General features: G+C 38.8%; 1 protein-coding gene across 6 annotated transcripts in view; it reads right to left on the bottom strand.

Annotated features, from left to right (window-relative positions):
• FBXL17 (F-box and leucine rich repeat protein 17) overlaps positions 1-21,089 on the bottom strand; it is a 325,423-nt gene that overhangs the window by 127,745 nt on the left and 176,589 nt on the right. For 5 of the 6 annotated variants that reach the window (XM_070462691.1, XM_070462687.1, XM_070462689.1 and 2 more), the window contains exon 3: positions 14,513-14,589. In XM_070462691.1, the coding sequence (XP_070318792.1) occupies positions 14,513-14,589 (77 nt within the window). Of the gene's footprint in view, positions 1-1,460; positions 6,335-14,512; positions 14,590-21,089 lie in introns of those variants that run through there. The other variant, XM_070462692.1, reaches the window with a different exon arrangement.

Raw genomic sequence — 21,089 nt, 5'->3', positions numbered from 1 at the left:
AGTTCCTTATTGCTGTTCAAAATTGGCTTGAGTCTTATTTATTATGATATATATATATCATATATTTCATATATATGCTATTTAATATATACATTATTATCAACACACACACACATATATGTAAAATAGTAGCCCCTCTTTATCTGTGGGGGATACTTTCCAAGACTCCCAGAGGATGCCTGAAACTTGGACAGCACTGAACCCTATGTATACCATGTTTTTTCCTACACACGTGCCTATGATAAAGCTTAATTTATAAGTCAGGCAAAGTAAGAGGATATTTGAACTGTTGGCATCACTATTCTTGCACCTTTGGGACCTTTATTAAGTAAAGTAAGAGCTACGTGAACACAAGCGTCTTGCCACACCAATGATCAACCTGGGAACTGCAAGGACTGGCCTCGGGCACAGGAGGAATTCACCCTCCAGGTGGGATGGCGTGCATGGCGGGAGGGTTCAGCAGGCCGCTCAGAAAGGCACACGATGTGAAACTTACAAACTGATTATTTCCGGAATTTTCTACTTAGTATTTTTGGACCATGGTTGAGGCTGACTGTGGGTAAATGAAATCATGAATAGGGTGACTGGCTTCCCAGATGGCGCTAGTGGTAAAGAACCGACCTGCCAAGGAGAAGACGTAAAAGACACGGGTTTGATCCCAAGGTTGGGAAGATTCCCTGGAGAAGGAAATGGCAGCCCACTCCAATACTCTTGCCTGGAGAACCCCGTGGACAGAGGAGCCTGGTCAGCTACAGTCCATGGGGTCGCAAAGAGTCGGACCAGACTGAAGTAACTTAACACACACTTCTCATTCAGTTAAAAGCAGCTTTTGGTTACTATAGGACATAAATGATTTAAAATTTCAAACACAGTCTCCCTCCTCAAGGAGGTTCAGAACGTGTCATTCTAGACGGCTTCCTCTCTGTCAGGAGCAGCTCCCTGCACGGCTGTCCCATCCTCATACCCCAGAGGAGCATCTCTGGACTTCAAGTCTCCAAACTGGACTTTCCAAGGCTGAGTTTGGAAAGATTTTCTAACAGAGGGCAGGAAGGGGCTGGATCTTTGAGGGCATTACTGTGATTTCAAACCTAAAAGAAGAGAAGAATCCTTCATGAGAGGAAATGAAATATCTTCAAAGCAAAACTGCTTTCTTGGAGAAGCACCTAGAGCCATATGTGAGGAAAGAGTAGGAAGAAAAAAAAATCAGAAATTTAACCTAAGAAAGAGAGATGATTAAAAATATATTACAAGTATCAATCAAACAGTGCTTAGCTAGTTTTCTATATCCTTTTTTTCTGCTTCTAAGAATTATTTATTATATAAAAGTATTTTGGCAAGCAAAATTTACATTATATCAGTATGAAGGTAGTTCATTCTGAAGAGCCATAATAGAAATAGAAAAGTACCATAATAGCAAAGTCCATAACTCCCTGAAGACAGAATTCTTTTTTGTTTACCCCTTATTTCTAATTTTTAAAATCTCCTTTCTGTGCCCACACACAGTCACTCTCCACGAAAGACAAGTTGCTTTCAGGCACTCGGCATGCACTCCAGACAGAAGCACATAGGCTGGAACAGCCACGTCAAATTCAACACAATTGTTTGAAAAGTTGAAAAGTTCAAACTATTTATTTAATGTCATGCAGATAAACCCAAGAAAAGGAATACATTTGACAGGTAAATTCTAATTGACTAAGTCTTAAAAAGCCAAGAGAATGATTTAGGATAAGAGTTAAAATGAATAGTTTAATATTTAAGTTATTAATAAAAGTAAGTTTGACTTAATTAGGAAATTAAATTAACCAAACTAATTTTCTGCCTCAAAGTTCCATTTAATATCTATTCTAAGTAAAATCATAAAGAGAATCTGTTCGATTCTCTTACTCCCAAGGATATGAGAGGAAAGGAATATTAACACTTATTCATGGATAACAAGATCAACACATGGGATTTGATGAGCTTGAGAAGGTTGGCACCATCCATCTCAAGAACAGTGTCCACTGTGTACCAAGGAAATCCACCAGTTTTCTACTCAAGCGGGCCCCTGACTAACAGATCTAGTTCTCATCTATCCTTTGAAGGAGATGAACCAGAGCAGTGTTTTTCAAATTGCTAGTCATTCCAGTCAGTGGTACAATCACTTTAGTGAACACCCAACAAGCAAAGGCAAAATGTATTTTTCACTGTAGAACAAGGAAGTTTAAAAGCCCTGAAATGAGATGATGTCACCCCTTACAGTTGGAACACTTTTTCTACTTATTTCCAAATGGGTCCAAGAGGTCATATTTTAGCACTTAAATGCAGAAGCTCTGAAACTAAATCGGAAGGAAATTCCCAGAGAATTGATGGGGTAGCCAAAATATAAAAATACCTCTGTTTCCCAAGTTCCACTCCTAATTTCTCCAAAAGCAGAAAGTGTGGGCAGAATTACGAGTGTTGGATACAGGGGTTCCGGGGAGCTACTGCAGGGCTGGTTCCTGATCACCACAGTCAAGTGGTTATGACAGTGACGTGAGTCACACGAATCTTCTTGGTTTCCCAGTGCATATAAAAGTTATGTTTATACTATACTGTAGTCTATTATGTGATTGCATTATGTGCTTTTATTTTTTTTATTTTTATTTTTTTTAACTGAAAGTAAGTTTATTATGGAAGAAATGTTAGCTGACCTTCTCAAATTAGAGAAGTTATTAAAGCCACAATAGACTAGATTACTCTATAATAACATAATGAATATTCATAAAGATAAGCCTGCAAGATCAACAAAAAATGCCAATGCCCTTTGCTATAGAAATCAACACAGGAAGTTATCCACTTTCAAAAGACTTCTATAGAAAGAAAATTTTAGAATATAATTTGAAGTTTCTGAAAATCTTAATTATGTGTAATATCACATTCTATTTTTTTCTCCATTTATTTTTATTAGTTGGAGGCTAATTACTTTACAACACTGCAGTGGTTTTTGTCATACATTGAAATGAATTAGCCATGGATTTACATGTATTCCCCATCCCGGTCCCCCCTCCCACTTCCCTCTCCACCCGTTCCCTCTGGGTCGTCCCAGTGCACCAGGCCCGAGCAGTTGTCTCATGCATCCAACCTGGGCTGGTGATCTGTTTCACCCTAGATAATATACATGTTTCGATGCTGTTTTCTTGAAACATCCCACCCTCGCCTTCTCCCACAGAGTCCACAAATCTGTTCTATACATCTGAGTCTCTTTTTCTGTTTTGCATATAGGGTTATCATTACCATCTTTCTAAATTCCATATATATGTGTTAGTATACTGTAATGGTCTTTATCTTTCTGGCTTACTTCACTCTGTATAATGGGTTCCAGTTTCATCCATCTCATTAGAACTGATTCAAATGAATTCTTTTTAATGGCTGAGTAATATTCCATGGTGTATATGTACCACAGCTTCCTCATCCATTCGTCTGCTGATGGGCATCTAGGTTGCTTCCATGTCCTGGCTAGTATAAACAGTGCTGCGATGAACATTGGGGTGCACGTGTCTCTTTCAGATCTGGTTTCCTCAGTGTGTATGCCCAGAAGTGGGATTGCTGGGTCATATGGAAGTTCTATTTCCAGCTTTTTAAGAAATCTCCACACTGTTTTCCATAGTGGCTGTACTAATTTGCATTCCCACCAACAGTGTAAGAGGGTTCCCTTTTCTCCACAGCCTCTCCAGCATTTATTGCTTGTAGACTTTTGGATAGCAGTCATCCTGACTGGCGTGTAATGGTACCTCATTGTGGTTTTGATTTGCATTTCTCTGATAATGAGTGATGTTGAGCATCTTTTCGTGTGTTTTTTTGCCATCTGTATGTCTTCCTTGGAGAAATGTCTGTTTAGTTCTTTGGCCCATTTTTTGATTGGGTCATTTATTTTTCTGGAGTTGAGCTGGAGGAGTTGCTTGTATATTTTTGAGATTAATCCTTTGTCTGTTGCTTCGTTTGCTATTATTTTCTCCCAATCTGAGGGCTGTCTTTTCACCTTGCTTATAGTTTCCTTTGTTGTGCAAAAGCTTTTAAGTTTCATTAGGTCCCATTTGTTTATTTTTGCTTTTGTTTCTAAAATTCTGGGATGTGGGTCATAGAGGATCCTGCTGTGATTTATGTCGGAGAGTGTTTTGCCTATGTTCTCCTCTAGGAGTTTTATAGTTTCTGGTCTTACATTTAGATCTTTAATCCATTTTGAGTTTATTTTTGTGTATGCTGTTAGAAAGTGTTCTAGTTTCATTCTTTTACAGGTGGTTGACCAGTTTTCCCAGCACCACTTGTTAAAGAGGTTGTCTTTTTTCCATTGTATATCCTTGCCTCCTTTGTCGAAGATAAGGTGACCATAGGTTCGTGGATTTATCTCTGGGCTTTCTACTCTGTTCCATTGATCTATATTTCTGTCTTTGTGCCAGTACCATACTGTCTTGATGACTGTGGCTTTGTAGTATAGTCTGAAGTCAGGCATGTTGATTCCTCCAGTTCCATTCTTCTTTCTCAAGGTTACTTTTGGCTATTCGAGGTTTTTTGTATTTCCATACAAATTGTGAAATTATTTGTTCTAGTTCTGTGAAAAATACCGTTGGTAGTTTGATAGGGATTGCATTGAATCTATAGATTGCTTTGGGGTAGTATAGCCATTTTGACAATATTGATTCTTCCAATCCATGAACCATTATGTGCTTTTAGAAAAGAATGCACATGATATTTTGATTACTGTATTGCTAAAAAATACTAACCATCATCTGAGCCTTCAGTATGTCATAGCAGTAACATCAAGACCACTGATCACAGGTCACAAAGAAATACAGTAATAAAGGAGAAGCCTGAAACTTTTTTAGAGTTACCAAAATGTGACACAGAGACACAAAGTGAGCAGACGCTGCTGGAGAAGCGGCACCACCGGGCTTGCTCTACAGAGTGTTGCCACAAACCCCCCGTGCGTAAAACCGCAGGGTCTAACATGCTAAGCAGAATAAGATCAGGTGTTCCTGTATGTGGAACTAGAAGCTTCTAGTGTGTAGTGAATCCCTAAATGAGGATTCTCTAAAACCCAGGGTGGGGCTGAACTTGCTGAGTTTATAATGGAAAGGCTGGACTTGTGATGGGAACTAAAATAGGTTTTAGGCTGGAGGAATGAAAGGCAGAAAATAGAGCGATATAAGACTCAGAGGGCAGCACAGACATAGAAGATAAATTTCTTTAAAAAGCCCAATTCATTCAAAGAACCAAAGTTCTTCAGAAAAACGAGTAGGTGCCGTAACTCCGGTGTGAAATGCACAAGATGAGCCTCGCACATCTTGACATAATGAGTCAGGGTCAGAAGGCCAGGGGAGCCAACCCCAAGAAGCGTCTACTGCCAAAGTGAAGGACAATCTGAGTAACAGTTACAAGAATAACCGCAAGGGATTGTTGAGATTCTAATAACACTTAAACAAAAGTAATAACTCCTCATTGGTCACTTTGGAGAATACTGGAAACCAAATTAGCATTTTGAAAAATGGTAAATAAAGAGAAAAAAATCATGTGTTATTCCTTCCTCTCCTATATAAATTGAACTCAAGTAAACCAAGAAGTCAATAAAGCAAAGCTGCTCTTAATATAAGGAAATCCTGCTAATAAATGAGAAAGACCTGGTAAGGCTTAATCCTACCAGTGTCCATGGGTATAACAATGTGAGGCTAATTAGTGAACAACAAACAGTAAAATCTATTAGTTTAATGTTTGATTTCTATTTTGTTACAAGTGTTACTATCATTTTCTAGCAGGAAAACTGGCAAAAATTTTTGTTTTATTTTTTCCAAATAAATATCAGATGCCAAGTGTCTTGTGTAGGCTAATTACCCAGGAAAGAGGGAAGGAGACTTAGTCAAAAACACAGCCGGGGAGGGTAAATTACATTAAAGGGAAGGGGAGACCCTAAGAGGGCCCTTGTGGACCCAGTTCACTGCTGCAGGAAGGAAAGGTGCAGCCCTGGGGCTTTCAGTCCCTTTCTGCTCCTGCTCTCCATGAATTATCTCAGAAGATGAGGAGCACGGATGCTAAAGACCCTGATGCTGGGAAACTTGAAGGCCGGAGAAGGGACCGACAGAGGATGAGATGGTTGGATGGCATCACCAACTCAATGGAACATGAGTCTGAGCAAACTCCGGGAGCTGGTGATGGACAGGGAGGCCTGGCGTGCTGCGGTCCATGGGGTCGCAGAGAGTCGGACATGACTGAGACTGAACTGAAGTGAACCGATGCTGGAGGGCATAAAAGGAGGCAGACAGCAGAGCCATACTGAAGAGACTCCATTTTCACTTCTCAGAGGACATCCTTGGGAGCAGCTCTCCTAAGGGAAGGGAATTAAGAGGCACCTGAGATCCCAGGAACTTCTGAGCTTGGGCTTAAGAAAGAACCTAAAGAAGAGAACAACTGCTTATGCTTTAGGGAATGGTACAGAACTGTGTGTCTCTAGAAACAACTGTACTTTAAAAAACTGCTATGAAATCATGTCACTTAATATTAGCTGAATTGCTTTTAAAGGATCATTTAAATAAAGAAACCATTTCTATAAGAAAAGCTGGGAAATTTAAGAAGTTATCTACACATAATCCAGTAAACAATTTAGAGGGAGAAGACTATAGGTCCAGTTTTGCTAATTAACGAAAACCCATATAGGCTCGATTTCCTCATCCATTAAAAAGAAGTAATAATGTTTATGCTTCTTTCATAAGCTTTTGGTAAAAACTTAGAAAGGATGCAAGAAAAAATTTAACTCATGAAGAATTATATACAGCTTTGAAATTAAGAAATATTTGTTGAATATATGAATACATAGAGTATCAATGAGAGTCTCTACCTCCTGGCGAAGGAATGTTTAACCACAGAATGCAACTAATGCTTGGTGTCAGCACAACAAAATTATAGTGAATAAGCACGTTAAACCTATTAAGTTCTATAACTATATAATTAGATCTCATGGGGTAGTTGCTTTGTGATATATATTTTTTAATATAAAGATGGACGAAACACATATCATGAATTTCAGTTACATCATTTAAGCTTTGACAACTGGGACAATCCAACAAAGCTTTCTAGTAATAAATACTCCTAAGCACATGACTGACTTATGAGTGGTTATCCAAGAGACTGATTTATTATTGAATCCAGGCTGAGTGCCGAAGAATTGATACTTTTGAACTGTGGTGCAGCAGAAGACTCTTGAGAGTCCCTTGGACTGCAAGGAGATCCAACCGGTCCATCCTAAAGGAGATCAGTCCTGGGTGTTCATTGGAAGGACTGATGCTGAAGCTGAGACTCCAATACTTTGGCCACCTGATGGAAGAACTGACTCATTGGAAAACACCCTGATGCTGGGAAAGATTGAAGGTAGGAGGAGAAGGGATGACAGAGGATGAGATGGTGGGATGGCATCACCAACTCAATGGACATGAATCTGAGCAAGCTCCAGGAGACAGTGAAGAACAGGGAAAACTGAAGTGCTGGAGTCCATAGGGTCGCAAAGAGTCGGACACAACTTAGTGGCTGAACAACAACAAATATCATCCAGTTACTCGCAAACCATGTGGACCTGGGCTTCCACATCTGTAAGCCGGAATACTAACAGTCCACATCTAAAACGGGGTGCTAAGGGAATTAAATGAATCCATTTAATCAAATGAATGAAAACATCCAATAAACATTAGCTATTCTTTTGTTATGAAAATTAACATTTCACTTTCTTTCATTTGAACTAGGTACTTGATCAGTAGTTAGAACCCAAAGTAGTGTTTCCTTTTATATATGTTAAGAGAAGTTGTTACCATGGGAATGGTGAATAAGACAGGAAAAGTAGAAATGAAAGTTGGAACTTACTCTGAATTTTCAACTAGAATATTTTCATAAGGTTTCTTCAAAATTTGCCCGTGTGTGCACGTAGTCACTTTGGATGATTTCTGTTCTTTCTTTAGATTAACCAATGTGTACAAGCTCACCCATTCAGACACCTGTTCGTGCTGAGCCTTTCCCAGGACTGCACTTCCTCAAAGGCCCTCCCTTCTATCAGTCCTCCACGCCTCCTCCACCGAAGACTTCAATCTCTTACCACCCTGTCCTCCTGAGTCCCGACATCTCATAGGGCCTTTTTTTTTTTAATTTGACATCATCATGTTACTCAAAACATTCTCACGGCTTATATCTGCTCTCTCTACGTAAAAGTACATACTTCTCACTCATCTCTGTACACTCCATAGCACCCAGACAGCACACAGCCAGTAAACATCTGCTGAATGAAACAAAAATGGAGCCGTCCGAGTACACATCTCAGGATTATAAAGAAATTTAAACATTATGTAGGTCAATTCCTTACCCCAGTGCTTCCAACTTTCCACCTTCTTTTTGAGATTATCTCAGTTTGAATAACTCTTGTAAGAAAGAGCTCGCTACCACTCAAGACATCTGTTTTCAAGAAGTTTTAAACATTAGGAAATTGTTTCTTTTGTGGTAAACTAGAAATCGAGTATTATAGCAGTTACCTTGGTGTTTATTGCAATCCCCTTTAGATTTACTCATTGCTGATATAATACTGATAATAATCAATAATGACCATATTACAGCACAGTTCAAGGAAAATAAACGCTTAGTCTGAATACTGAAGGATACTAAGGGTACTAAAGTAGGCACTCTGAAAAAATGACTTTTTATGTGATTTGGGACAAATTTCTTTTATCTATAACAGAACATCATGAGATTAATGTTAAAAGTTAATTAAAATTAAAATCAAGCTTTCTATATTAGAAATGCTAATAAGTAACTGAGAAAAGGAAAGTGGGAAAGTAAATATTTCAGTTAACAATTAAGTTGTATATGGAAATTTAGTATTTGGCCATAAAAATTAACAAATTAAGTGAAGCAACATTAGTGTATTTGGAGGTATAAGAAAATTCAGGGCAAGCATAGAAATTGGTCTATTTGTCTTTTAAATGTAAGTTAGAAGATTTCTTAATTAAAAAAAACTCTAATACATACAAAGCCAGAGTTGGCCTTTGAATTGGTTATGGGAGACTTCTTAAAAGAAATGTCTTAAGAAGTGCTTCTTTTAATTATAATACTTAAAAATTATAATTACCAAATTTTTGGTGAAAAATCATGACCATTACTGAAAAGAAAGAAAAAAGACAATAACACTTGTTAAGTACAAAAGTAGACATACAAATCCAATAGTAAGGAACTCCAGGAATAAAAGAATTACAAGTGAAGAGAAATGACTTTTAAGATGGACAAACAAGAAGAATTTGCAACAATAGAAGATTTAGCATTTTAGTATTATTTTGTTAGAAACCGTAAAAGCTATCTATATTTAAATGATAGAATGGAGATAAAATGTGAATAATCAACAGGAAACAATAAAGCATTCTTTTTGACTTGCAAATCTATTTTCTAAAGTTTGTCTCTGTCACTTTACAACTATTAGAGTTATTCCTGCTGACAAAAGGAGCTGAACCTTACCCAGCAATCTTGCAGTAGTTTGAAATACAATTTGAAAATGAAACAAAACATAAAAGAAAAAAACCAAGAATTTTAAATGGAACATCACTGTATGTAATGCATACCTAATAATATGAAAAATAAGATGGCATAAGGAAGGGCCAAACTATCTTTCATGTAAGATTTTCTTCCTTAATCAGCATTGGTTTGGCAAGGAAAAAAAAAACAAACAGAAAAAGAAACACCCCTGATACGAGTGTAACCCAGAATGCTTGTTGGGATCTGCTTCTTTGGTGCGCTTATTTTGATCCTGTATCCAGATCTAGTTCGGGTTAACTTAGAGCTGAAGAGGCCTGGTATTCCAGGAGAAGGTAGTGACCGTCCCGCCTATTAATCTTTGCACAGCGTTAGGTCAGCGCGGCCGGGGCGAGGCAAGGGTTAGAGCCGGCAGGGGTGAACGGCAGCGGCCCTCCCCGCCATTTCCCGGTCCGGAGCACGGCGGCGCGTTACCGCTCTCCCTTCCTCCCGCAGTCGGCAGGCGGCGCTGTGCTCGGGCCCCGCACGGAAGCCCCAGGCGTGCGCCCCAGCAGGCCGCCTCGGCACAGGGCCTGCACACAGCCGGCGCCGAGGCAGCGTCTGTGCGCAGGGCGAATACACACGGCGTGTCCGTCGTGCGGCAGGCCAGCCGAAACGGCAGCTCACGCGATAACCGCTGCAACGCTGGCCTCCTCGCCTGGGAGGCTGCTTTGGCCAGAGTGGCCCAACAGCTTCGGCGGCAGGCCGGGGGTCGGGCTCTCCGTCCCGGAGCAGCCAGAGGGCCGGAGGAGCGGCGGCCGAGGGCTGTGCTGGGGGCGGCAGGGGCCCTGGAGGCCCCAGGCGGCGGGGTCAGAAGTTGAGTGTTGCCAGTCCTCTTTAATTAAAAGGTTATTTGACAACGTGAGACAGGAAGCAAAAAGATATCCCCTAGAGTGCATTTCCAGGGCCCGCAGGACTGCTCAAGTCAAAGGAAATGTGCTCACAACCCACAAAGCAGGGTCCTTTCTACAACTGCGCCCTGACACGGGGTCACACTGGTGACCTTCACTGCCTGCCGCTAACGGAGAGGAGGCTTTTCTTCATCCATCTCCTTTATTAGACCACAGGGTCTCCGCCTTACTGCCTAAGATTGGCTCTGACCTCCGCGGGCATGAATGACACACGCTGACTTCTCTTGTTCCCTTTAATCCTAAGGACAAACCTTTCTGAAGGAGGAGAATTTTTCAACAGGAAAGTATTTGAAGGCAAGCGGAAAGGCAGGTTGGAAATTCTTCATTGACAAATTATTATAAGAACAAAAAAGCATAAGGGGAGCCAAATTATCCAAACAAAAATGAAGGAAACCCAGAGAAAAGAGAGGGAAGAAACCTAAGATAGGGATAACCTAAGATAAAGATTTTCAACTTTTTCCTGCATCTTTCTATTTACTCCCTACAAAGAACAATATGGTTTAGGTAGCTTAGGTGTGGAAGCCAGTTAGGCATGCGTAGACTAACAAAGGTCAAACTTACAAAGAACGATTCCCACAAACAGAAAGCCACCCTTGGAGGAGGAAGAGGCCTGATTCTTCAGAAAAACACAAAGAGAGTTCTTGCAATTCTAGAGTTAGAAGAACTGCTGTCAGTGAGTAACCACTGTGCCACCAGGCAAAATACAGATGTTTCAGATTCATTTTCACCACCTTTTATGGTCTGCATTATCATGTGCTTAACAGACGACAAAATTAAAAGGTTAAGTAACTTAGTCCAGATCATTAAAAAAAAAAAAAAAAAAAAGATGAGACAAATTCTAACCCAACTCTCTGACACCTTAGTTTGAATTTTTTTCCTCTGATAACAGCCCATAACATTTATTTGTTTAGTGACAGAAGAGTGACAATATTATTTTGTCTTTAGGGAGCAATTACCCAAGACTGTATTTTCCATTCAGCTGTGCCTGAATTATTGATTTGTTTATAATTGTTATCCTTTACCATAAAGATCTATGTTCAATCTGGGGAATAAGAAGCCTATTAGAATGACACTTTTCTCCATAACAAGTATATCATATATCAATTAAAATGAACATAACTGCCTACCAGCCTGGCCAGGTGTCGCTAAGTACTACAACATCACATTCAACACCTGTGAGAATCTCGACAAAAATTACAAACTATAAGCCAGGCGAGCTACTGTTTCTGAATTGATGCAACCTGCAGAGAACCTCAAACATCTCAGGATACTGTAATGGGAGCAGGTACAAACACCAAGGAAAACGGAGGTGAGCAGGAGACTGGCTGGAGTATGTGCAAAGCTACAGGAAGCAGAATCAGGATCGTCTTTTGAAGGGTGAAATTCCCCTGGTATCAGGTACATAGAATTTTACTATTTCTAAGTAGCTTAAAAAAAAAATCCTACAGAATATATATTCCATTAAAGAAGGAAAATAGCATCTGCTTTTCTTTCTTAAAATTTATAATTAACACAGGGCAAAGGATCACACCCTCCCGTAGTAGAGCAGTTACTTCCAAAAACATGCTGTTTCTCTGGTTACAATGAATCATCTTTTCTGCTGTCTTTCTGACAAAAACTGTTCATGTGTTACTGGCAGGGTACAAGGAGAAAGGGAGGGGAGCTGAGTGTTCAGTAATTTTTTAAAATTTTACAATCAAGTAGCAATTATAGCACAATCTCATAAACTACCGACCTCTACCCTTCTACCTCAGCTGTGCCCCAACATTTTGAAGAACAGAACGGATGCACAGAAGTTTTCACCACAAATCCTCTGAGAGGTTTTCACCACAAATCCCAGGGAGAAGGAAGGGAGATGAGCTGGGCAGAGGACTGGAGAGCTGGAGGGTATGAAAAAACCATGATAATTTCTCCATGGAGGGAGGCAATCCTCAAAATTTTCACTTCTAGTTTCTCTTGAGTAGACTAGGTCAGTGGTTCTCAATTTTGGCTGACACTGACATCATCCAGGCACGTTTTATTGCCTGAGCACCACCTCCCGGAAATTTTGAAATCCCTGTGTAAGATTCAAGCATCAGAATGGTTTACAACTTCCCCAGGTGATCCTAACCTGCAGAGAGGGTTGAGAACAGCTGACCTAAATAATTCAGAGATGTGAATAAACACAAACCACAAGGGCAAAGTATTAACATAGTTTTCACCTCACCAGGAGAGAAAAACAAAACCTAAAATCTCAAAACACCAGAACCAGAGAATATCAGTGAACAATAGCAATAAACAATAACAATACATAATAGCAACAGCAACAACAACAAAGGCCTCTCCCAAGACCTTCCTTCCCAGGAGAGAAAAGGAGGCAGAAGAATTGTGGGTCAGTCTTTCCTGTGTCCCTCTCCTGCAGGAAAGCAAGTTCGCTCAGCAGTACACACCGCGCTCTCACTAGACCAGGGACACACGGGACCACGAAGTCAGTTTACGCGTGAGAAAATGGCCTCAGAGATGTGAAGGAACTTCCCGGAGGCCAAAGCATAAAGACTGAACTCGATTCCCTATCTGTCCCAGGTCCAAAGCGTTTCCTCTTTTCCATGACTTCTGGAACATTTCCTTGCACTGGGTAACTTACTGGTGCTGCGACAGAGTGTAATTTTAGGAACAGTTTTCATTGCGGGACTTGAAGGGCCCATTCTAAAGAACTTAGTCCACAGTTTTCCTGGCATTTATTAAGATTGGAGAGGCAGGTATGGGACTAATGGTAAAGGATTTTGAATGCCAAGCAAAGTGTTTGGAATAAATGAATGTACTAGTTAATTACCAAATCTACAGGTTTTGAGGATCTGCCCAGTTTGGGACAGAGAGAACACTCTAAGGTCTAGACAAAAGGGAGGCATTGAAGGCTTTAGAGTTACTGTATCTTACAGGCAATCTAATATGCCAAACCAGAAAGCAAACTACATGCAAAAAGGAAAACATCAAAACACTCCTTTCTCACGGTGTAATTACAAAAAAGACAACGACCCAGAAACATCATGGATGAATCCATGTAAGAAATTTACCGATCTCAAAAAATAAACTCTGAAAAGAAATTAGGGCTATCTTTAAGCCAATCCTTTATGTTATTTTTTATTTTTTGTTATAGCTGTCATAGAGTTTTTCCAAAGGATGAATTTAGTAGCTGATAAAAGTCAACTCTCCCATCCAGGCCAGATGGTCAGTATGATATCTTAGGATTGGAGTCAATTATCAGCATATGTTGGATTAACAGTAAAAAAGAAAATAATAATAATGGATTATTAGTTTCCTTCAAGGTAGAAAGCATATTCTTCAATATAAAGAAACAACTTTAAAAATCAGAAAAGAGAAATGGAAATCATTTAAAAACATCTAGTTAAAACTCTGTATTTAGATTAAATATGCAAATTAATAGTAAAAAAATATTTATAATGCACTGAACAAAAGAGGAAAGCCTAGATGGGTTATTTTCTTTATTACTTCAATAAGATGACTTCATACTTTTCATATTTTTATATAATAACTTGCTTTTCTCCACTTTAAAGGAATATTTAAAATTAACATATTTAAACTCTTACAAACAAATGTATATACCTTTTACTTCCTATATATCTAAACTTCCTATTGGAAGTTTCCAATGTTTTAAAGAATTTAAGGCATTAAGAAGGGTTGGCATTTGGAATGTCAGCAAGTGTGCATTCGACATGACATAAATTAAGCAAATCAACACAATATAATAATTACTTTATATCAAATATTTAATTATCCCAATATTTAGTTTCATCATATAGCAAAAGCCATACTTTTTAATTCTATGTGAGTATGTATATGATTTCATGTGGTGATAAAACTAATACATATATTCATTTTACTCTGGTTCTAATTTCAAGATTTCTTGATTTGGGGCAGTATGATCAGAGTTTGCCTAAGTAAAGATAAATCTCAGTCTCTATGAGATAGTAGCTGTTGATCTCTTTTAAAAAAGCTCTCAAAGACCTGTACCTTTTTACTCTTGAGAACGAGTGGGACGATGGCTCATTACATACCGTAGTCTGTGATTTTACAGGACACCAGGTACAGCTCTTTCAGGTTCTGCCCTTCCTTTGCGATGACCTCCACACACCTGAAACACACACAGAAAGTGGCGACTTACTCTAACGCGTTTCAAGTCCAATTAGCAAGCGTTTGGCCACGACTGACAGGAAGAGGCCAGCGTTTGATGAATACCACAGCTTTCTTCTTTCCGCAAACCGCTCTCAAGGTGTTTCAGGAAAAGGTATTATATTCCCTGTTTTTTAAACTCAAGTGCTTTAATACTTAAATGACCTTAATTAAATACATTTATGATTAGTGCATCTTGTAAAGCTAAACTGATGAAAAAGAGATATTCCTCTAAGAGCAGTGTTACATTTGGTAATAAAAGATTAGTAAACATATGCTATATAATGAATATTTATCATTTACATAAAGTAATGAAGCTGTAGAATATACATGGATGCTCATTATAAGGGACTCCCTGGTAGCTCAGCTGGTAAAGAATCCGCCAGCAATGCGGGAGACCCCAGTTCGATTCCTCCAAAGGGAACTGGCTCATTATAAGTCAATGTAATATTGCTCATGGTTTAATTTTTAATGGTGGAGTTTGATAACATTGATATACATTTGTGAAGTTTTATTCAACATAAAAATGTTTTAAAAATCTGTGACACTGATTAAAGAAGAAAGAAAAATCATACATATAAGAACATTAAAATATTTTCCCTGGTTTTATTATTAATGTTTTAGATGAACTGTTGCATATATATAGGCCATTGAAATAATATAGATATAGATATGTAGGATTTAAAGTCTCTTCTGGTTTCATTTAAGTTAAAATTTTGAGTGGTGTACCCTGCTCTAATGTCCACAGTGGGACATGTAACACAAAACTGAATGAACTTTATAAGCAATGATTAACAACACTATCCATTTGATGGTTCAGTCCCCTGTAATATCAGAAAAACGTGTACAATCAAACTGACACATAGGCATGTGCGTCCTTCAGTGCAGTCCCCGTTGTAATCTTTATAAACAACAGTTAAGTAAAAGGGTAAAAGCAAAAAGAGTCATTAACCTTTTCTAGGAAGTAAGGATCAAGTAATTTGATACCTATGTGTATAATCCATCAAAAATTACTGAGTATCCATCTCTGTCTTTCAGATATTTTATTTGCTGTCTGGCTTATTTGTAGGTATCTTCATAAAATGTCAGGAAATTTTATACAATTTTACTTCACATAATTCATTACTGAAGGTTAAATTAGTTATAGAGAAGACATATTTTTCTTTTAAAAATATCTTTATAGAATATTGTCTTAATGGAATGATAAACATTTCTAAGTTCCTCAGACTAACTGAATAAACATTTTTTTTTGGTTATTAAAAAAAAAATTTATTATAAAAAATGGGTAAGCTGTTCCATGGTTACAATAGAAAACTTAAAACAGTAACAATGTAATTATGATTGATATAGCTTATTATGAAGGGAAATTTTTAAACCTAATTCTGCATCATTTGAGTTTAATGTAATATTTGAATAAAGTCATAAAAAAGGAAAAATAAATGCAGAAATGAAACTACAGGCAACCACCATGCTTTACATATGACTTGAAAAACTAATTTTCATATCCTAAGGATAAAAATAAAGGCCCTGCTTGGTTATAATATCATAAATAGTTAATTTAAAAAGTCTCCTTTCTGCCGTACATAGCTCCCTGTCTTCCTCCATCACCTTCCAAAAAAGTTAGCAGATCCAACATTCTGTATGACCACAAAATGAAATATTAGTGCAGAAATATGTTCACATCATTTACTTTGTTTTCACAGTCTTTTCAAATAGTTCAAAACACCTGATTATGGAAAAAAATCTAAACAAACACAATACCCCATTTGTGTTCTCACCACTTGACTCTACATCAGATATGCTACAAGCACGTGTGATCATAAAAGACACGCAGAGCAGACTACAGATGGCAAATAACACAAATTGATTTCCCTGTACAAGCCAGATCAAATGCTATTTCATAGGCAACAAGAACTGGTATTCACATAAAATAAGATAATCAATCACTGGATAAAAACTGTCCTAAAAATGATGAAAAGCCATGAGCATCAGGTTTCCTCCCTACATGAGAGAGAAAAGTTATTATGAATAGATAACACAAATATATTTAGTTTGCTCAAGAGGCAACAGCCAAGAGAACACACATGATGAAGAGGTAAAGAGTATGTATGTTTCAGAGAAATATAAGAGAAAAGCATTTTACAAAGGATCACGTAGGAGTTTTGCTCTGTTTTAAAAAGTTCAGCTACATAAGGTTTTCCAAATACTTTTAATTATCCTATAATCACGACCAGTGTGCTAGAAGTTAGGTGCAACATAAAGCTATTCCTCAAAAAGGAATTCACAGAGGGAAAATAAAATGTTCCTTGGAAGATTTTTAGCAAAATTTATTATTTTTTAAATTAAATATCACATATCTCACAGATGTGATCTTTCAGAAGTCTGAAGTTCTTGTGAACCTGGACTGAAACTCATTATCATACTAATACCAAGTTGATGGTTCAAATAAAGAGGTAAAATAACTATATTTTTGACAGTTGAAAATAGAAGTGGTTCGTGTTATCCTGTTAGTGCAAACTGGTGGAAAATGGAACCCCACGTCTGGTTCCTGGCTAGCGTCTGGAGTGAAGGGTACTTGCTCGGTCATGTCCAACTCTTTGCAACCCCATGGACTGTAGCCCGCCAGATCCCTCTGTCCACGGGATTCTCCAGGCAAGAATACTGGAGTGGATTGCCATTCCCTTCTCCAGGGGATCTTCCCTACCCAGGGACTGAACCTGTGTCTCCCGCACTGCGGGCAGATTCTTTACTGCCGGAGCCAGCAGGGAAGCCAGTGTCTGAAGCCCAGGCATTAGTCTGGGTCTAGTTCCCAGGCAACCTGCAGTGATAGCAAATCATTGTGACAGCCCCTGGTTGGTGACTGTCCTTTCCTCCTGAAACTTTTAGAGTCCAGTCTAGAGTAGAGCATATCTGGGGACTTACTTGGTGCTCAGGCAGTCAAGAATCCTCTTGCAATGTAGGAGACCTGGGTTAAATCCGAGTTGGGAAGATCCCCTGGAGAGGGGAATGGCTACCCACTCCAGTATTCCTGCCTGGAGAATTCCATGGACAGATATTTACAGGACGTGCCCTAACACAAGCCATGTCTGTGGAACACGTTCGCTTTAAATAATTCTCCTCTGCTTGGAAAGTCTTGGCTCTCGTTGTGACCTTTCTGCTGCGCTCAGCCGCTCAGTCGCGTCCCACTCTCTGTGACCTCATGGACTGCAGCCGCCAGGCTCCTCCGTCCATGGGACTCTCCAGCACGTTCTCATGGAGTGGTTTGCCACGCCCTTCTCCAGGGGATCTTCCCAACCTCGGGATCGAACCCAGGTCTCCCGCATTGCAGGTGGATTCTTCACTGTCTGAGCCACCACGGAAGCCCAGGAATACTGGAGTGGGCAGTCTATCCCTTCTCCAGGAGACCTTCCAAACCCAGGAATGGAACCGAGGTCTCCTCCATTGCAGGCCGAGTCTTTTCCAACTGAGCCACCAGGGGAGCCCAGTCATGCCCTTTAGTCACGACTTAACATCACAGCATTTCCCAGTTCACTGTACAGACTATGCAGGCAACAAAAAAAGGTGACAAAGCTTTAGTAATTACTTAAACATTCTGACTACAGGTATTCATGTAAATTTTAAGAGGTATTTAAAATGATACAAAAAAAGAGAGAAATGTTTGCAAAGTCACAGTCTGTGTGCAGGAACACAAAAGAACCAAAGACCACATTTAAAACCTTTGCTTCGCCATCCCCTTGCCTACTTACAGATAATGAAGAGGAGAATATTCACTAATCTCAGTGTTAAATCATAGTTTGTCACTAGGGATAAGTCATGAATCCCTAAACTCAGAATCCAAAATTCAAAACCTGCCCATTCACCCCCCACCCCTGCCCCTGCCCTCCTCCCTAGAGATGAACCTCAGAATACCACATGACCACCATTCTCCATGGGTCAATGCATTCAAAGACTTCCTACTGCACGCATGACAACCCAAGGAATTATAAAACTGGGGGAAAGAACAAGATCCTTTGAGAAAGGAGTAACTGCTAACATTACCAAGAAAAATTCCTAATATAGGAATATGCCAAGTGGAAAATGCAGAAGAATATCAAATACCGTTAAAGGAGCCCGTGAACATCAAACACAAGCTCCTAAACCATCTCCCTGAGTTCTGAGAAGAGGAGGCATGTCTTAACAAGAGTGAATAAAGAACAGGAAGACATACATTCTGTTCTCAGCTCCATGAAACCACAGACACCCCTATCTTCTTCAGAGCCCCACATTATCGTTCTTTATGAAAATGAGGGCCTCTGCGAAAAGCTTCTCCAAATCAAATGTCCTAGGTTCACTTAAATATACTTTAGTTCATTCTGAATTGCCTCCTCTCAGATTATTTTCTTGCTTTTATGTTTTGGCAGGGTTCTGAATAGAATTTAAAAAACTGCACCCATTGTAAATTCCTGAGTAAGAGCTGTTGAGTACATATATATATATAAACCCTGTTAAAATACTGAAAAGGGCCAGAAAACCTGCTCTGAACTACCCAAACACCCAGAATTATTTTTTATAATAATGTGATTTTATGCTCACTTGCTTTTGATAATGTTCTAAAATGCACCTGAAACATTTGATGAAATATGAAAAGCAACAGAAAGGTTACTTTTGTGAGCAATATAGGTTTTTTCTTAAAAGAAGAGAAGGCATTACTTAGTTTTGGGAAAATGCTGTCTCCTTAGCAATAGGTTCTTAATCATCTGATTTATGTGAAGGGTAAAGGTTAATGAATTAAGCTGTGTAAGCTTCAAAACTATCAAAGGAATTCAAAAGAGCCTTGAATTATGGAAAACAATGGCCCATTCTACATACATACCAAATTTTTATGTTTTTTTGTCTCCCACTCAAAAGCTGGAACGTGGCATTAGTGACAATTGAAAAGAACTAATGAGGAAATATGACTACATTGCTTGCAAGAGGAGTGTCCTAGGAGACCTTGTTACTGTTTGTGATGTGCTTCAAACCCCAAAGAAGCTAATTGGAGCTGCCAGACACTGGTTTGCAAATTACACTTTAAAGGACAGGCTCAATCACCTCAGAGGTGTGAAAAGAAATGTCCCCATTAGAGATGCATTAGCATGAGGCTTGGTGAATTTCTAAGTAAACTTTAGGATGTTCTTTCCTAAGTCACTTTTATATTTGAATAATAGACATATCTGCAAGCAGAAGAAAAAATGCAACAAGACAAAAACCACCCTACAGATTTAAACAAAAAGTAGGAACAGTGCTGTAAAGTAATTGGCAAACAAGTGCAACAGGGAGCCAGGTAAACTTAGGGCTGAATAAACATGTAGATCAAAACTTAAAACTCCTGAAATGCAAACACATCATAAGAGTTATCTATTTGGGGGGGTTCAGAAATAGAACTCCAGTTTCATCATTTCCTGAAACTAGACAAGCCAACAAGCCCCCTGGATCACATTCACTGTAAAGTGGGTGAAAGCAGGACAGGCTGCAACACACAGACACAAGAAAAGGGATAAACACGGAGTCACAGAACCCAAAGCGGGAAACAAGGGGGCGGACCTGGCCCAGCTTCGTGCTATGAGAGCTCATCCTGACTAACTCATATACGGGTCACTTAAGTCATAGCAGAGGTCACCAAAACACAACTTGGCATCTTACAAAAAGAATAATGATATTTGATTGATTTTTCTAAAGCCTCAAATCAAGTTTTACTGAGGAATAATCCAATCTCACTGCAGTGAATGAATGGGCATGATTTACAGGTATATCCTGCTTTCAGAATGTGTATGATATAAAATATTTCTATGTTAAAAAAGATAGATAAATTTACAGTTAAACATTTATAAGATGAATCAGTTCAAGAATTAACGATTAGTACCTTTCTACTTATACGTGAATGTAATTTCATTTATAAACATTCCATTAACAGGCACATTTTCCAGTAACACTTTAACTTTACATAGCATGAAATGGTTATTTGTCTTTAAAGAAATGTACATAAGGACAATTGGAAGACTATTTTGGGAAAGTGACACGTGGCATCAAAGTGATGCGCTGAGCACCCTTTGTACTTTATGGTACACTTTCTTGTAAATGTTCTTCTATTTTATCCTTAAACAGCACGGTATCAGAAATAAACAAGTCAATTTTTCATACAACATCTAAAGATAATCTCACAGAAGGGATGTTTATTGCAAGAGAGTTTTTTTTTTTAAGCTGACTTGCAATTAAAACACTAAATTTTTGCTCCAAATACATTCTTAATATACCTCAGGGGCAAAGACTAGGAGCCACATGCAAAATGTCACCAGCTCCACCAGTTACAACAATTATCTTGGGACATTCATTAAATTCTCACTTACCAAATGTTATTCTCTGGAAAGCCAATATCTGATTAATGAAACCTAAGATTAATTTAGAAATTTGCTATTTAAACAGTGGAAAACTGATGCCTGTTTT

Source organism: Odocoileus virginianus, unplaced genomic scaffold, assembly GCF_023699985.2.
Source record: "Odocoileus virginianus isolate 20LAN1187 ecotype Illinois unplaced genomic scaffold, Ovbor_1.2 Unplaced_Scaffold_8, whole genome shotgun sequence".
NCBI classification, from domain to species: domain Eukaryota; kingdom Metazoa; phylum Chordata; class Mammalia; order Artiodactyla; family Cervidae; genus Odocoileus; species Odocoileus virginianus.
This window is presented reverse-complemented; position numbering and strand designations above follow the sequence as displayed.